The sequence below is a fragment of the Salmo trutta genome, chromosome 1, assembly GCF_901001165.1.
Source record: "Salmo trutta chromosome 1, fSalTru1.1, whole genome shotgun sequence".
Taxonomy (NCBI): Eukaryota; Metazoa; Chordata; class Actinopteri; order Salmoniformes; family Salmonidae; genus Salmo; species Salmo trutta.
Window position 1 is genome coordinate 21,337,775 of NC_042957.1, and position 17,783 is coordinate 21,355,557.

Sequence of the window (17,783 nt, forward strand, 5' to 3'; positions counted from 1 at the left end):
CCTAGTATTTGACCAAGGTACCAAATCTAGACATGTTATTAAGGTTATTATGTTCAACTAGCATGATGAAAAGGTTCATAGAAAAGAGTACACTATTTTCATTCTTTTATTTCCAGAATTCCTTTGTTAGCGTATCAAACAATCTTCTCATGGTGGCTTTTTTAAAACATCAATGGGCACTACTTTTATCAGGGGGGAGTGGGAAGACTTTCCGGCTGACCAGATGAAAAAGCTTTTGTTCGAGGTACGATTAACCTGGGGACATTTTATATCAAAGCAGGAATGCCGTGGTTGACCCCTAGTTTATAGGCCGGGGTCTATAAAGAGAAGCGGTGTGAGGGGCAGATGAACTTGTGCTGACAGGCTGATTATGATTCCTCCCTCATCCTCCTCCTTTTCTCCCTTCATCCCAGATTCAATAGGGAGTCAAGCAAACATGTCAGAATAACCTACATGTTTTTAAGATTCAGATCACTTTATTTGTCCATTCTACACAAGGTCCAACTGAAATTTGACTTGAGCATAGGGCGTGGCCCTGTTATATGTTTAATAAGCAGTAACGCAGCACTGCAGCAAAGAAGAGGAGTCAGTGAATTACAACAGGCTGAAAGCAGCATTGGCGCAGCAGTAGTCCCACTAAGCATGCTGAGTCATAAAAACAAACCAAGAGAAATGGATGACGGAGCAGACAGAGAAGCGGGGAGGGAGGAAGAGAGGGGAAAGTGGAGCAGAGAAAGAAAGAGAGGTATAAATGAGAGGGAGAGGGAGAGAGACATGTAGGGGGTTCTGAGTCAGCAGTACTGCAGTACTGCAGTCTACAACATCCCAAAAAGCATTTTCCACTCAGGCGTATGAGGCACTAAGTTCTCCTGTTTCAAACTACTCTCAGATGCAAGTAAGTATCTTATTAGAACAATCCATTAGAAGAAAAATCCATCACTGAATTAAGTTTTCTAAATAACTCAAGTAATTTCCTAATTGTTATCCACAGGTTGGAGACCAGTTTTTGATATGTGTTTCCAAGGATAATGGTACCCATTTACTAATAACATTTATTTATTTCTACCCTAGCTGTAGATACAAGATGGTTGCCTGGGAGACAGACTGTCCTGACCAGGAAGTGAGTGATAGTGAGAAAGTTAGCGAGAGAGTGAGAGGATGCACTGTGGAGACTGAGCTCCACCCCACCCTGCCCAGAGCGACTGAGTGACTGAGTTCCACCCTGCCCAGAGCGACTGAGTGGCTGAGTTCCACCCCACCCTGCCCAGAGCGACTGAGTGACTGAGTTCCACCCCACCCTGCCCAGAGCGACTGAGTGACTGAGTTCCACCCCACCCTGCCCAGAGCGACTGAGTGACTGAGTTCCACCCCACCCTGCCCAGAGCGACTGAGTTCCACCCCACCCTGCCCAGAGCGACTGGGTTCCACCTCACCCTGAGCGACTGAGTGACTGAGTTCCACCCTGCCCAGAGCGACTGAGCTCCACCCCACCCTGCCCAGAGCGACTGAACTCCACCCCACCCTGCCCAGAGCGACTGAGTGACTGAGTTCCACTCCACCCTGCCCAGAGCGACTGAGTGACTGAGCTCCACCCCACCCTGCCCAGAGTGACTGAGCTCCACTCCACCCTGCCCTGAGTGACTGAGCTCCACCCCACCCCTCTCTCCTTCCCCCATGCCCCTGTCCTGCAGCACCAGCCTGTCACACAGAGGTGGCATCCCCACCCCCCTGGCCCTCCATAGGTGAAGCATCGATCTCCCTACACACATACGAAGCCACAGTCCCGCACCTTTGAAGCTTCCCATCTGGCTTGTAATCAATGTGATGTACTTTTTCTGTTTTGACAACCTTCTATCGCCCTTGCTGTGGCTCGGGAGTCTGCTGTCCCGTTTGTGTTTGTTTGTGTGTGTGTGTGTGTGTGTGTGTGTGTGTGTGTGTGTGTGTGTGTGTGTGTGTGTGTGTGTGTGTGTGTGTGTGTGTGTGTGTGTGTGTGTGTGTGTGTGTGTGTGTGTGTGTGTGTGTGTGTGTGTGTGTGTGTGTGTGTGTGTGTGTGTGTGTGTGTGTGTGTGTGTGTGTGTGGTCTCAAGAGTTGGAGGATTATTATCTTGTATATTGTATTTATATCTTATGCGTATTCTCTCATTCCCCCATCCTTTATTTTTTTGTATGGAATATGTGACCCATTTTCTCAAACATATGTAAGACTTAGATTCAAAGATAATGTCTGGATTTTGCAGAAATTCTAACTAAACCATGGTACATATGTGATTTCAATGGCGGTGTCCGATATCATTGATTGCATTGCAGACGATGACTTAATGTGAAGACAGGGAGTGAGGTGAAAGTCAATAGGAGTGCAACAATCTTACAAACGTTAAGCTTTGACATGTTCTGTCACACTGTACTTCCCTTCACCTTTCAGCCTGACAATATATTTTCAAGCTCCTACTGTAGATAAAACATACTTCACTGCCTGAATGACTGTGAAAAAAAGCATTGTTACTTTCTGAAACAAGTATGTCTTTGATTATCGTGTAAAAATACAATAAAACCCTATTATCTCAGCCTGGTTTGATATTGTGAGAGAGGTATTTGGTGACACTGAATTATTAATATGCAGTGTACTATGATGGACGTACACTTGCATGGGGAGAGTAACATATATCTCACAATGTTAGATTGTCTTGTATTTTCAAGTGTATGACTTATGTTAACGTTGTGGATAGCACTTCAAAATCTGTGTAATTGCTTGATCTCTTGAAATGGTGATCTATCCGTCCACCTCTGGTGTAGTGTATGCTAGTTTGGAGTGTACACCAGTTATTTGGCGCCCTCTGCTGCCGATACAGACTATCACATCTCTCAGTCGATATATATTACCATTCCCACTGGTGAGTACTGTTATTGTATGTTTATGTTTGAATGTTGGAAATGTTTACATTTCATTGCATTTTAAAATGAACATTGTTTGCTGTAAAATACATTCCACACACACACACACATGCATTTCATGTTGTAACTTGTGTAACAGTACAGTACGTTATAACCTCACTGACTTGGCAACTGTGAGGTTTTTAGATGGTACAAACTACTCAATCACAAATGACATGGTACCAGACAAAGAGAAAATCTTATTTTGATGTTTATATGTAGTCAAGCCAAATTGACTTAGGGTAGGTTATCCATGGTAGCTAACATGATAGAACATCAGCAGGAAGAAATTTGTCCAATTTGTCTCAAATGCCTCATTCTGGGTCAGCCTGATTTACTTATCTTCAAGTCAACTTTTATTTACCAATGAAATTCAAATGCTGATTTTGGGATTAGTTAGGGTGGCTAGATGAGCCAATTCTACTGTGGGCACATACTGTGAGAATGGAGTGCTTACTATTTATCCCTCAAATGTCAAAATGATGATTGACAATATAGCTCTAGGCTTTACACCTCACAAAGCTGACTGACCAATGAGACACGAGAGAAATCCTAGAAGCCTAGACCACTATATCTGGTCACTGTTTCACTTTACTTTGACTGTGGATTTGTCACACACATCCATAATGTTTGTTTTATGTAAAATAGTACAAATAAATAAAGTCTGTGTTCACTGCTTATTCTATTGCATTTGGTTTGAAAACCCCTCCACCTTAGATCTGCCCGAGCTTTTTGTAACACAATCTAACTGTGAACCTGGTAACATCTGTACAAATTGAATACCTATGCACTTCAAAAAATAATATTGTAATAATAACCTATACGCATATAATGTATCTGTAGCATGGACTTAATTCTGTCTTTTACATTTTCCAAGCTGTTAATAGTAGATACAGAAACCTGTCTATATTTCATTCAAAAATAAAGCTAGCAATATAAAAATGTGTACCTGAGTTTCTGTTTCTATCTGGTTCTGAACTACATTTAGTGTATTAATTATCACACATGAAACCAATACCATCATACTGTAAAAATATTTGGAGAATGTTCAAGGTGAGGATGTCACAAAACATCTTGCAGAAGTAATATTGGCAAGACACCATTGCATATGATCCTCAAGATGTTTAAATGTTTGAAAGATCACAAAATAAACTGGCTTACTTTTGCCTCTGTAGTAAGAATTAGTAATTTGTTACAGCTTTTTCAAAACATTGACAAATATCAGTTAACAGGATTGGTGTCCCATTCACGGGACGGTTGAGCTAACGTAGGCTAATGCAATTAGCATGAGGTTGTAAGTAACAAGAAAATTTCCCAGGACATAGACATATCTGATATTGGCAGAAAGCTTAAATTCTTGTTAATCTAACCGCACTGTCCAATTTACAGTAGCTATTACAGTGAAAGAATATCATGCTATTGGTTGAGGAAAGTGCACAATTTTGAACATGAAAAGTTAATAAACAAATTAGGCACATTTGGGCAGTCTTGATACAAAATTTTGAACATAAATGCAATGGTTCATTAGATCAGTCTAAAACGTTGCACATACACTGCTGCCATCTAGTGGCCAAAATCTAAATTGCACCTGGGCTGGAATAATACATTATGGCCTTTCTCCTGCATTTCAAAGATGATGGTACAAAAAAATATAAAAGAACGGTTGGTTTTTTCTTTGTATTATCTTTTACCAGATCTTTTGGATTATATTCTCCTACATTGCTTTTACATTTCCACGAACTTCAAAGTGTTTCCTTTCAAATGGTACCAATAATATGCATATCCTTGCTTCAGGGCCTGAGCTACAGGCAGTTAGATTTGGGTATGTCATTTTAGGCAAAAATTGAAAAAAAGGGGCGGATCAACGCAGCCGTTTTTATCTCAATAAATACAATATTTTCTAGCTAACAATTAAGTACCTTATTGTGATTGTTTTAAATTAAAATGGTCAAACGGAAACAAAAAAGATTCTTAACAAAGAGTAATTTCTCAAGCAGAATTTAGCTAGGACTGTCTGGGAGTGGTCTGAGTGGGGAGGGGAAACCTGAAAAAGTGCTATTATTGACAGAGAGGTTTGGAACTCTCTTTGTTATTGGTCTATTAACTAATTTACTGCCTGGGGACCAAAACTCCATCCCCCAAAAACTGGTTGTAATTTCAAGTGGTCTTTTCAAACACTAAACTACATTGGGCCTTTACACTTCAGTCCCACTTCTCTAACTTGCCAGGGCCAAGTTGTCACGGAACAAGCCAGTTAAAATGGTGAACAGCTCTGTAAATCATGAATGTTTTAGCTCGGGTCTGTTGTGAGTTATTAACTAGAAAAGTCTGGAGTAAAACTCTGAATTTGAATTGAATGCAGAAATGACATTACAGACCCAAGTTTTCCCCATCCTACAAGAGTAATACAACAACGCCACTGTCCTATAAGGAGGGAGAGGAGCCAAAAGCCTTTTATGAAGTGGAGACATCTTGTAACATCTTTTGGATCAACTAATTCCAATACATTGACATTAGCCCAACACCAATCCATGATTTAATCCAACAACCATGTGTTCATTTGGATGGGGTTGATGAAAGACTGGGAAACCCTCAGTAGCAATATCTAGAGTTTATTTAACTAAAGCCAAAAGGTGAGTAAAAAAATCTGAAATCAAACATGCATGTATTCTTGGGATGAACACAGCTGAATAAGAAATCATTAATCATGCCATAATTCTGCAAAACATCTCTTTAATTGTTCATTCTTCACTGTGAAAATGTAAAATAGTTTTCTTTATTATTTACACAGAAGACTAACTCACGTTCCTGAGAACAGAGATATCACAGTACATGTTCAACTGAGCTTTGGGAGGGCAGCAGTGTGCGCACTCCAGGATCATAGGTAGGGGACTTCCCCTCACCCAGCTTCCCCATTACCCCTGAAACTTGTTTCCAAAAATATCCCAACACAGAAAAGACAAACCGCTTGCATAAATACACATTTTATAATTGACACAGGGAAAGACGTTAAGCTGTTAGTTTACACCTACGACCAATGTGGTTGAACATTGTACAACTTGAGCTCAGCAGGGAGAATCCAGAGACTAACTGATGAGGAGAAACATGTGCTATATGTTGACCTCTGAGAAGTACACTTCAGTAGTATTCACTTCACAATGCCTGAATATACTATAACACAGCTTGAGCCACGAGATAAATAGGAGTCCTTCCCCATGTAACACATTTAAGCTCACTTTTATATTGTGTCTTTAAGCTAATGGAAATCTGACTGAAATATGTCTAATTTGCTCAGTTAGCATGAAGACTCCATTAGTGCTAAAGTAGTATGGGACCCTAGTCCCAGTTCCATTTGGCCCCACCCTAGATAGAGTCTAGATTGGATAGGCATAAACCATACAGCCATATTTTCCATATGGATGGCCATTTTTCTTTCAGCTAGTCTATGAGATCCAAAAGGATAGAACGAAGCTAGAGGACTGGGCTAGGATTCAAAATGGAACTGAGCCTGACCCTCCCTGCCACCAAACTGTACTGTACAAACAGAGGAAAAGAGCAACTGCAAATGAAACCGCAGCAGATTAAGATAAATATCATACTAGAATTTTGTCAGTAACACCAAGGCCTTGAATGGAAAGAGATTGACAACAAATATACATACACCTTCAATATACTAAATCAATCATTTTCTAGATTGGAAACCAATTAGTAATATACAAACTTTGCAATAAAAAATATGATTTGTAAATATAGCACTGTATATAAAATTAGAAAGGTATATCCAACACAAAATAAGGTCTTTAAGAACAAATGATCCTCAATTGGCAAGGTGTACAATATTGTACAGAATTGAAAACTCCCTTCAATACATGTAGGCATCAAAATATGATAACATAAATGTGTTTAAAATGCACAGATAGTAGCTATTTAAAATAAACAAAAGGTTTATAAAAATGGCACGACTGTAAACATCACCTATAAAGCTACAGTGCTTGCTTCTGCTTTGAGGCCTCTGTTGGAGTAACCAACACAATCCTAACGATGGGCCTAGATTGCCCTGTTTCGTCTATGGCAATTGTGCTTCTTTTCATACCCACACAGTTGGCACACGTAGCACAAAAAGTAACAAAATGGCTGCTCAAAACGATGTACAGAAGGGAAATTATAGCACGGAATTATGAAATTTCATGGTACATGTTCTGCTTACAAGTTTACTGAAAACTGCCAAAAGAAGACACAGCCTACTGGACTGGACCTAATAGACCATGGAATGAGGTTGATTCTGGACTGGGCATATACTTATTTCATCAGTATACTGCACCAGATAACACTTTGGAAAAGGAGATACTTTTTATTTTACAGCAGATGTGTTGAGACCACCATTCGGTCTGCACCTGCCTGCCTGTTGCTTCCCCTGGTATCTGCTGCACCATTTGATTGTAGAGAAACATCACTTCCTCCGGAACTCTCTCTCAACTTCCTGTTCCTTTCTGGAGCTAAAAGCTGAGTGAGAGGCTCGACCACAGCCAACGGCCACTTTAAATTAAGTAACAGAAACCAATGTGACAGACCTATGTAAATGAAGCACCAGAAAGAGACTGACAATACGACAAAGCCCTAGTCATAATTACACCACGAACTCAACTGCAGCACATATTTTGAGAAACATATAGCGATATACTACTTTGCCAATTGGTCAGTGACATATGCATAGGAGAAAAAATGGGCGAACAAATGCAGCGTCATGTCGGAAAGAAGACTTAGTACAGTGTGTGGTTTTCACATGGACACTTAATAGACAGTTCCTACTGAAACAAGTCCAAGTCTCTGGCTTTGCTGTTAAATAAACCTGAGGAAGTATTTTCAGTAGATATAAAACCCCTCCTACATACCTCTAACTAAATCTTTAGCTTAACTACTGACCATCATTTACCAAAGAAAATAATAAACATACTGTATATAAGAGAATAAAAATATAAGACTGGTTCTGGTGCTGTGGCGCTACTCCACCAAGATCTGCTCAGTTTTTATGGCCGTAATGAGGGTGGCGGCGCCGGACGAGTCAGAGCCCTCGTCTTTGGGAAACTCCTCCCCCTGCAGCAGCCGCACCCCTGACTGCCCCTGCAGGCCTGCTAGAGCCCCTTGGCTGAAGCACAGGTGCTTGATGACCTCGTTGGGGCTGGAGAAGGTGGTCTCACAGACATTACACTTGTAGGGCCTGGCCGAGCCTAGGAACAGCGCCTCCATCTGGCTGGTGTCGTCTCCTGCAGCACACAGCTCCATGCTCTGCCGGTCCACCATGGTGTAGGCGTCGGCGCCCTGGGTCAGGCACACGTGGCGAGCCGCCTGGTTGGCACGACAGAAGCTCTTGCCGCAGGCGCTGCACTTGTAGGGCTTTCCCGTGTGGATGTACATGTGCTCTCGCCAGTGGCTCTTCTGGATGAACTTGCGTCCGCAGGTGGCGCACTCGTACTTCCTGCGCTTCACCTCGCGGTCCAGGTCAGCACTCTCCAGGTTGTCGATATCCGCAATGTCCGATGGAGGTGGGGTGTCGGCCTGGGACTGACACCCGGTCGCCCACCCCGACAACTCTGCTCTGGGAGAGTCCATGCTGAAACCAGAGGGAGGTGCTTGCTCGCTGTCACTAAGCATCTCAACTGTCATGGCAGCGGACCGTTCTCCACTTCCCCTTAGCAGTACCTCCTCTACCTCTGGTGTGGTGGCTGCTCCTCCTCCTGGGAGGACAGGTGAGTGTGCACCGCTGGGCTTGGCCACCAGAGGGAGCCGAGCCAGGCTGTGCTGCAGGAGGTGCTCCCTCAACAGGCTCCTCTGGTTGAAGCGGCTGCCACACAGGTGGCAGGAGTAGTGCTTCCTGAAGGAGGCATTCCTCTTCATGATGCTCGGCTTCACATGGAGAATGGTGTTGGAGCTACCCGAGGAGGGCGCCTCTCCTGTCAGGGTGTTCCCTCCATGCTCCTCATACGAGGCCCGTTGGCCGCTGGTCGAAGCCTCCACCATTTCCTGAAATGAAGAGTCCAGCTTGGATGCGTGATTGGTGAATGCCGCTGCTACAGCAGACGTGGACGGATACTTCCTGTCAGGGAAGCTGTCCAGGTCAAAAGGCGAGGAGAGCTGGCGCCGGACGGGCAGCCTGCCGGACAGCGCAACCTGCTTGTCAGAGATCTGGATGCCAAAGAGGGAAGTAGAGAGTGGCAGGCTGGGCTCTGGGTGGGAGAAGGCTGTCTGGCTGGCCAGGCTGGCCTCCTGCAGGAGGGGGTAGGCGTGGAGGAACTTGACCCCCTGCTCCAGCCGGGCTGGGTCGATGAGCTGAGGGGCCAGCTTCCCTGTGTACATCAGGTTGAGGAGGTAGCTGAAGATGTCTGGCTGGATGTCGGCTGCCTTCAGGCGGACACAGTCACTGAAAAGAGAATTCATGGTATAAATAATACTTTATTTATCGGCCACATCAAAACGTCTTGGAAATTGAAAACACTGATGATGCAAACAAAAGCTTTTATTGATCACCATACATAAACATGGTCCTTCCTTATTGCGTTGCACATATTCTACCACAACCTCTAGGTGAACTTGTTTGAACAGTCCAAGCAGGGCTGTATTGGGTTCCAACTAAACTTTCTCAGTTGTAAATCATTAGTAAACGTAATGTCAACCTAGCTTAATGTAGCCTACAGATAGAGCCGATGCCGTGTTGTTTACCATACCTGTCCTGGTGTATAAAGAGCATTCTGAAGTAGTTTGAGAAGGCGGCCAGCACGGCCTTGTGGGCTTTGAAGAAGACGTCTCCGATGGCGATGGTACAGTCACACAGGAAGCCAAACTCCCTCTGAGCGTTGAGCTGCTGCAGGAGGATAAGACCATGGTTGGCCAACTCCATTCTTCAACCTGCACATAGAAAGACACAGAGACGAAGGCAAGTCAGTCAGTTGGTTCGTTTCCTGTCTGGAAGAGGACCACAATGCCACCAAAGAGAGAAGTCTGAGAGGGCCACTGACAGCTCTGTAACACCACAACAAACTCCAATGTAGGTTAACAAAACAAACACTGTTGTTGAATAGAGGCAATTTAATGGCTTATTTTCTGATACATAGCATGTAGCCTAGGCTAGCTTACGAGTTAATGTATGAGCATACTATTTTAATATAACATGAATACTCTTTAAATACCAAATCTAACATATTTTCATCAAATGTATTTCAAAGCAGGGAAGGGCTCTTGTCCTAAACATAGCCTAACAGCTCAATGTCCAATAAGTACAAGGAGCTGTTTAACATCAGATGACCTGATCTCAGAGATTCTGAGGTTCGCAGAGCTATTGACTGGATGGTTTTTCCACAAGGCTGGCTTTAACCACGTTAGCAAAAGCGTTCGATGGGAAAGGAGACAGAACGGGTGGTTTCCTTATTGACCTCTAGGTTGCAGCTTCCGGAGGACTCCTCACACAACCCTACAAGCTGCCTCAGGGGACAGGATGCAGAGGAGGGGTTAACCTACCGTATATTCAGGCTAGAAGAATATCCATTTGGAAGAAAGAGTACACATTTACATTTTAGTCATTTAGCAGACGCTCTTATCCAGAGCGACCTACAGTAGTGAATACATACATTTCATTTCATTTCATGCATTTTGTTTTTGTACTGGCCCCCCACCACATTGAATGTTATTTTCCCTTGCAGTTATGTCAGTTGAACAAAAACTACTCTATAAAACAAAATGGATGATGTAGAATAAGACACTTAAAAGTTACTCCGATATCCATAGACCTCAGTCACCTCACCTCTGAACCGTCAGCATCTCCGGAGGGAGTGCAAATACCGCCATGGAATTCCAGCCAATCAGAAGTGTCAGATAGAAACCGACAGATCCATGGAATAAAGGTGTATGGTTAGGTAAGTAGCCTAATCTCTTCAGGCACAATCTGCTCTCAGTCCTTTGACGGGATTCCAACCCCCTCACATGCCTACGCCCTTTGAACCCTTACTCATAGGGAGTGTGCTCTCTACTCTGGCCACCAAGACAGCTGCAGTTGACCCCTAAAGGTCACCACGGGATTGGAGGGTTTTGGGCATCACATGATCAGGTTTATGTATATCTACACATTCCTGAGGCAAGACTGACTGGTTCCGCCCCTCTACCAATAGGAATGGAGCCTGCAGGATATAACACCCATTCTCTCACTATACCACACAGGAACCATACAACACTCAAGTCAAAACCCTGGGCAGTAGGCACTAGGCTGACTCAGGAGCCTTCTCTTTACATGTACATAAGAAGGAGGGCTGCCCAGTGGCGACCCATCGTTCAGGGCAGGTGGGGCAGAGCCCCATATTTTTTGAACAAATAACTTTTTTATTTTTGGGGGGGGCTTCCTGTTTTGTTATTGTTATTTTGGCATTAACACATATCAGCTTGCAAACAATGTAAAAAATAATATATATAATTGAGTTAATAAAGCCGCATACAAACATGGTCTCTTTTTTGTTTTCTTGGGTATGCAGGTGTTTCAGCCTAGCTCAGTGCTTTCTGTGGAGGTGGGGCAAGCAAACAGAAAATATGGAGTGCTGCGCAGTGATTGGCTCAGTGTTCTGTCAATCATGGGAACTTTACATCACTGCTAAGTGTAAGACCAGACCTTGAAAATTCTAGCCCTTTGGCTGCTGCCATAGAAGTGCCCATCCAAGAAGGCTCAAGGTCATTGGCCACAGATAAAAGGACGTCAAATCACGTTATATGTACAGTAGCTTTGATTGGACTGATCATGTCAACGTCATACTTTCACCATCTTAGCTAGCAGTCATCATGAATCAAGTCAACAATCGACTGGCAAATCCTTTTAAATCCTTGTCATATGAAGAGAAATAATGAGAAATTATAGACAAAACGTATCGGTGCTCATCGGCCATAAACATTACACAACAAGTTGGAAATCGCAAATTCAACGAGTGGTTTGGAAGGAATCAGTGACAGTGGCTGTGTGGTCCCAAATCTGGGTATTAAGGGGCTCTTTTCCAAGTTTAAAATTATAAAAACATTCAACATTGGCCATGCTGTCAATGAAGCATGATTTGTGCCACGCTCAAAACAACTTAACTCGGAGGACCACCGTGCCACCTTCCTGTTCAAGTGAGCCGAGCACAACAATGTGAGTCCAAAACCTTTATTGTATGCTGCTACATAAATGATGTAATATGTAACACCCACTGTTCTGACTGTAGCCTATAACCTGCTTTAGAGATATGTAATCATTGAATATTGTAAGAGCTTTCATTGTCTGCTTAGATGCCCCCTTTCTTTATCTTACGGTTCTAACTTGGTGAACAGGGAGAACACTGTAAGATTAGCCCATGTTCTGAATTCTGTCGCCGTACATTTCAAAAGTGCTAAACAAATAGTTATATTGACTAACGTTACGTCCGTCCTAGCTCGCTCATTGTCTCAATCGAAATTACGGATTGCCTCTTATCTGCTTGTAGTCTCCTTATGACATAGTTTGTACATCTCACTTGTCAGTAGAAACCACATTTGTTTAAGCAAGTCAACCATATCAGCTATGTTTTTTTAAAAGCAGTAAATGAGGCTGAAATAACTGTTTCGCGGCAGGACAAGGCTTTGCTGAAAGCCAGGTGTAGCAGTGGTAAGGTGTTGGGACTCTGCTGTTGGGACAGCTTTATGTAGGCCCTAACAGTTTGTGGGCACCGTTTGTCACTGTTATAGTGCAATTAATGTATTGTTTAGTGTTGTGGCTTTGCTGGCATGCATTCCACTTTTTATTTTATTTTGCCACATCAAGATTTACATGCTAAAATCTCCACCTAAACTGGAGTTGTCTTAAGAGATATAGAGAGCAACTCTCAATCTGGTCCAGACACAATAGTCTACTACTACTGCTGAAAAACACTGCAGGCTAATGTTGCAGCATTGATGGTGATTAAACAATATTGACAAATATGTTTATTAAATCCATTCTGGCAAGTAAAGTAGCCTGCCTTACATTGTCAGAAAATATCATCATGATATTTTGTGTAGAGGCAGACATCCAGCAGTCAATTTTTGAGACCTCTGACACTCAATAATTATGAATGAGTCATTTAGTAATAGTAAACCTTTGAGCAGTCACTCATGAATTAGGAATCTAGCAGTAAAGTCCCATGTGTTCATAGTAGTCCTATGTGTTTGTAAGAAAGCGCCGCCCCTATTGTAGACACGTGGAACGGCCCGATATCCCGCAGAGAAACCACTTCCGCAGTACGTTTTCGTCCTAAACAAAAAAGAGCCCTTACAAAATCTATAGGTGAACGTCTATGCTGCTGGCATGTCTAGTTTAGCCATAGACCCACACCTCGGCAAGTAACACAATAATTTTAATCGGGTTCATTTAGGAGCTGAAACGGTGTGTTCGAGCGCGCCACGAAGGCTCAGGCGCTAGCCTCTCCTTTGCCCCCCCCTGACTAGAGGAGCGGTATAGCGAAAATAAACGGAGCCTCATGAAATGGACAAGGGGTGGTCGCCGAATACATTTCTTAAACTTCAAAGTGACCGATTTATTGAAACCGTATATAAATTACATCAGTCGGTATACAAAATGTAATGAAGTGCGGGTAGACATACCTTTTTACTCTGCTTGCCTTGAATCCGTGGAGTTAGTCGTGTTGTTGTTTGTTACCGGAGGACTTGTCCGTTGGGCTTGCAGCTGCTCTGTTCCTCAAGAAGCATTGGTTGCGATGGTCGTCGGTGTTTTCCGGTCGGGTTACGTTACAATCACATGACTATGTAGGGCACTTAAAAACAGCAGTTCGCATAACGGACGGGGCGCCTGACAAATTCTCTTTGGGAAGGGAACCGTAACCGCCGTGTGTCACTGTGAATAGAGAATTGTATCCACCTCGTTACAGCTAAACGAAAAGGACTATAGAGGGCGAGCACTGTATGATAATTTATTCAATCTCCGGTTGGGGCACGTTAAACAAACCGATGTAGGGGGAAATAGCCGTAGGTCGCCCACCCCACCCCCACACAAACAGATAACGTTTAACGTAGTCTACAATCGTGACTGTATTTGCATTTTCGGTTGGTAGCAAACAAGAGCTTCCTGTAAACAAACGAATTTACCGCCGCGGTGAGTCTCTGGCAACTGTCGCGAGGCAGACGTTCGTACCCAGATTGTTGGCTGCTTTTGGTTCAATTTGTAAATTACATTTCTAGGGTTCTCAAAGTGCGGGAGGGCAATGAACTAGTTAACTTTTTTATTTAATTTCAGTATATTTTGTTAGGCCTAATCTAGTCCCCCATGAATTAGTTTAATTCGGCTATGTTGGTTACAAATGTCAAAATGTGTTTCAGATTATAGGATAAATTGCGTTCCACGATTCATGGTGCAGAACGTATGTTTTGCAAGAAATTACTTTGGGGCGTTTATGTATGATTATGGGTGTGTTTTTCTCTATTTGTCAGTGGTAAATACTTCAGAAAATCCTCCTGGCTATTTCAAGCCTAAAAGGACCACAACAGTTGTCAACTGAGGTGTTTGCTGTGCTACAGTTGATTAACAGGGCAATTTTATATTTTCAAAAGGAGGAGTCAAATACAATACAAGAGGATCTTGATCCAGGACATGAACCACCAGCGGCCACTTGGAACCTGATAAAACACCACTGTACAACACTCCTTATGGCCGCCTATTACATGGTTATATGCTGCTTATGACTGTGTAGGAGGCTTTGTTACAGGGTTCAATATAAGTGCTACTGCTACCCATATTCCTCATGGTCAGAATTCTGGCCATATCCACGGACTTCTGTGGCATTCTCAACAGGATGTGAGCTAGCATGACCAGGGAGAGAGAAAACACACACACATCGCCTGCCAGGAAACTCAGGAAGTGTGTGGGGTGGGGGGGAACTACACACACACACACAAATACACACACAGAGATTAACTAGTAGGCATACAGACACACAAATACACACAGGCGTACACACCCATAGTCATAGTGGGCACAAACTTAGACACCCACACACCAACTTTGTCATTGGATACATAGGAGTCTCTGGGGCACAGTGACCTGTGAAACTCATTGGAATGGATAGATGTTGCCTAATGCAAACACAGAAGCAGAGCTTTCCTCAGGGCTGAGTTTCAGGTTTTAAAGCAGACATATGAAACACTGTAGAACTCCGATCTGATTAAGAGATCGGACAGGGAGTTTAAGAGCAAATTGGTTGAAGGAGAATCTCCCTTAGACACAGGGATGGAGTAAAAAAGAAAAGGGCTAAAAAGGTAGAGGATATAAAATAAGAAGGAAACAAAAACAATAATATGAGCTTTTAGAACTGGTGCCGCCTGGCTCTGCTAGATGCTACTATTGTGTGAGATGTTAATATGACTGTCCCTCTCATTGCCATTAATATAAAGGGGCTCTATAGGGAGATAAAAGAGGTTTAATTAACCATAAGCAAAACTCAAGCTGATGATAGAAAAAGGGTAACGGAAACTAAAGCATGTTTAAAGTGTTTGGGGGTTGATTGAAAGAGGCAGACTAAATAAATGCTATGTTCAGAGCTCCACTCTGATTCACACTTGAAATCAATAATTTTGTATCAATATAATTTCCCCCCAGACCATAGGAGAGCTGCCATCTGGGAAAAGTGCATGCACAGTGAACACATGCATGCGCACACACATGTCCAGTGAACAGGCCATTCAAATGAGATGCTGGAATTTCACATGACTGCCCCAAACACTGATTTGCACTAAATAGATTTTTCCATACAGGGTAAATAACACTTACACTATCAATATTGAATTTTCATTAAACATATCACTTCAATTTCTGTTTTAAAACATATGAGAGAATACATCAATAGGCTACAAAATGTGATTACAATAATCAGTCACTCGGACAAGCAAATCTGAAGAGCTCAAAGCTCACCAAACGCACACAACCTACTCATGTTAGCATGATCACTACAACATCCACGTGAGAGAAAACTATGCGTTAGTGGAATCTATTCTTTATTAGAAATGCAATTTAGTGGAGGTATGGTATGGTTAAGCAGAACCACCTTTTCAAACACAGCATTGATTTTAACCCCTCTGGCCGTGGTCTATTTTGAAACCAGAGTGTCTCTGAGTCACTCCACGTGTCCCCCTCTCGCCCCTCACTCTCCGGTTTAGGAAAACAGATCTGGAAGGGGGGAGCACTGCAACACCGGAGATTGACAGATTAATACACCCACTCCACGGAACTACATGTGGGACTCCACATCCTGCCAATGGGATGCCTGCTCCCATGTTCCCATGGTGATTGGTGACCTATTATACTGCCACTACCGAGTGGCGCAGCGGTCTAAGGCACTGCATCTCAGTGCTAGAGGCGTCACTACAGACTCTGGTTTGATTCCAGGCTGTATCACAACCAGCCGGGATTGGGAGTCCCATAGGGCGGCGCACAATTGGCCCAGCGTCATCCGAGTTAGGGTTTGGCCGGGGTAGGCCGTCATTGTAAATAAGAATTTGTTCTTAACTGACTTGCCTAGTTAAATAAAAATATGGGAAAATAGTACTTATCTCCCATCCCATTTTGACTGTCTGTTTTGTATCTGACCCATACTTTATGTTTTCTATCTGATTTGGATCAATACCTCTCTGCAGGGAGATAAGTGGATGTGCAGGAGTAGATTCAATAAAACACTATGGTCTGGCTCTAGCCTTTTGGGGACCCTAAGCGAGAATTGGTATTGCCGTTTTACAGATAATTTCCTGCAATTCTACACATTTTGCCATGTTAATGATATCTGAGTGAGATTGACTAACAAAATCAATCGAGGCACCCTGGGAGTCAGGGCCCCTGGGCACATGCCCTGCGTGACAAGTTGGTATCCTGCCATGATTGCTACAAGTTTATTTGCTAAAATTGTCAGCTGACATGGCCAATTGAGTGACTGTCAGTGACTGACAACATGAAAAAACTGCTGATGCACAACCACATTTCGAACTTGCACCTTGTGTATTGTACTATTCTAACTCTTAACAGTAAGTTAACACCCCAACTGAGTTCCTAAAAAATAACAAAATGTTGGGCCCTAAGCAACCGCTTATGTCGCTTATGCCTGGAGCCAGCCCTGACTATGGTCACCGCACTGCATTTGTCACGACTTCGGGCTCCTCTCCTTGTTCAATCGGCGATCGATATCACCGGCTTTCTAGCCATCGCAGCTCCATTTTTCATATTTCCATTTGTTTTGTCTTGTTCCATACACACCTGGTTTTCATTCCCTAATCACACTGCATGTATTTAGTCCTCTGTTCCCCTCCATGTCTATGTGTGAAATTGTTTTATGTTATGTGGGTATTTGTCACGCGCCAGACTTTTGTTCATGTTCCGTGTTTTGGAACAGCACAGTGCCAGGGATTCCTGTTACAACTGGACCTCAACCTGGCCACTGTGCACCCAGCTCCCTCGGGAAGGGAGAAAGTGTCTGCCCTCGTCTCATGCCTCTCGGGGAGAGCTCTGGAGTGGGCAAACGCCATGTGGGGAGAAGGAGATGCAGCGTTGGACCCTTCGAGGAGTTCACCTGTCGCTTCCAGGCCGTCTTCGACCATCCGCCCGAAGGTAGAGCAGCGGGGGAACAGCTCTTCCATTTGAGGCAGGGGACGAGGAGCGCCCTGGAATTCGCCCTGGAATTCCGGACCTTGGCTGCCGGAGCAGGCTGGAATGACAGGGCTCTCATCGACCACTATCGTTGCAGCCTGCGCGAGGACGTCCGACGTGAGCTGACCTGCAGGGATGCCACCATCTCCTTTAACCAACTGGTGTATTTGTCCATCCGGCTGGA

General features: G+C 43.5%; 2 protein-coding genes across 3 annotated transcripts in view; one reads left to right on the forward strand and one right to left on the reverse strand.

Annotated features, from left to right (window-relative positions):
• The window catches only part of akap12b (A kinase (PRKA) anchor protein 12b), a 62,565-nt gene extending 58,688 nt beyond the window's left edge, over positions 1-3,877 (forward strand). For both annotated transcript variants that reach the window (XM_029743241.1, XM_029743264.1), the window contains one exon: positions 1,072-3,877. The gene's annotated coding sequence lies outside the window, so the exon portion shown is untranslated. The remainder of the gene's footprint in view (positions 1-1,071) is intronic.
• Positions 3,878-5,529: 1,652 nt separating this feature from the next.
• Positions 5,530-14,057, reverse strand: zbtb2b (zinc finger and BTB domain containing 2b). Its single transcript, XM_029743340.1, has 3 exons — positions 13,558-14,057; positions 9,654-9,834; positions 5,530-9,349 (listed from the first exon to the last, which is right to left on the reverse strand). Exons 2-3 carry the CDS (start codon positions 9,824-9,826, stop codon positions 7,933-7,935), a joined length of 1,590 nt encoding a protein of 529 aa, XP_029599200.1. The 5' UTR covers positions 9,827-9,834; positions 13,558-14,057; the 3' UTR covers positions 5,530-7,932.
• Positions 14,058-17,783: the final 3,726 nt, after the last annotated feature.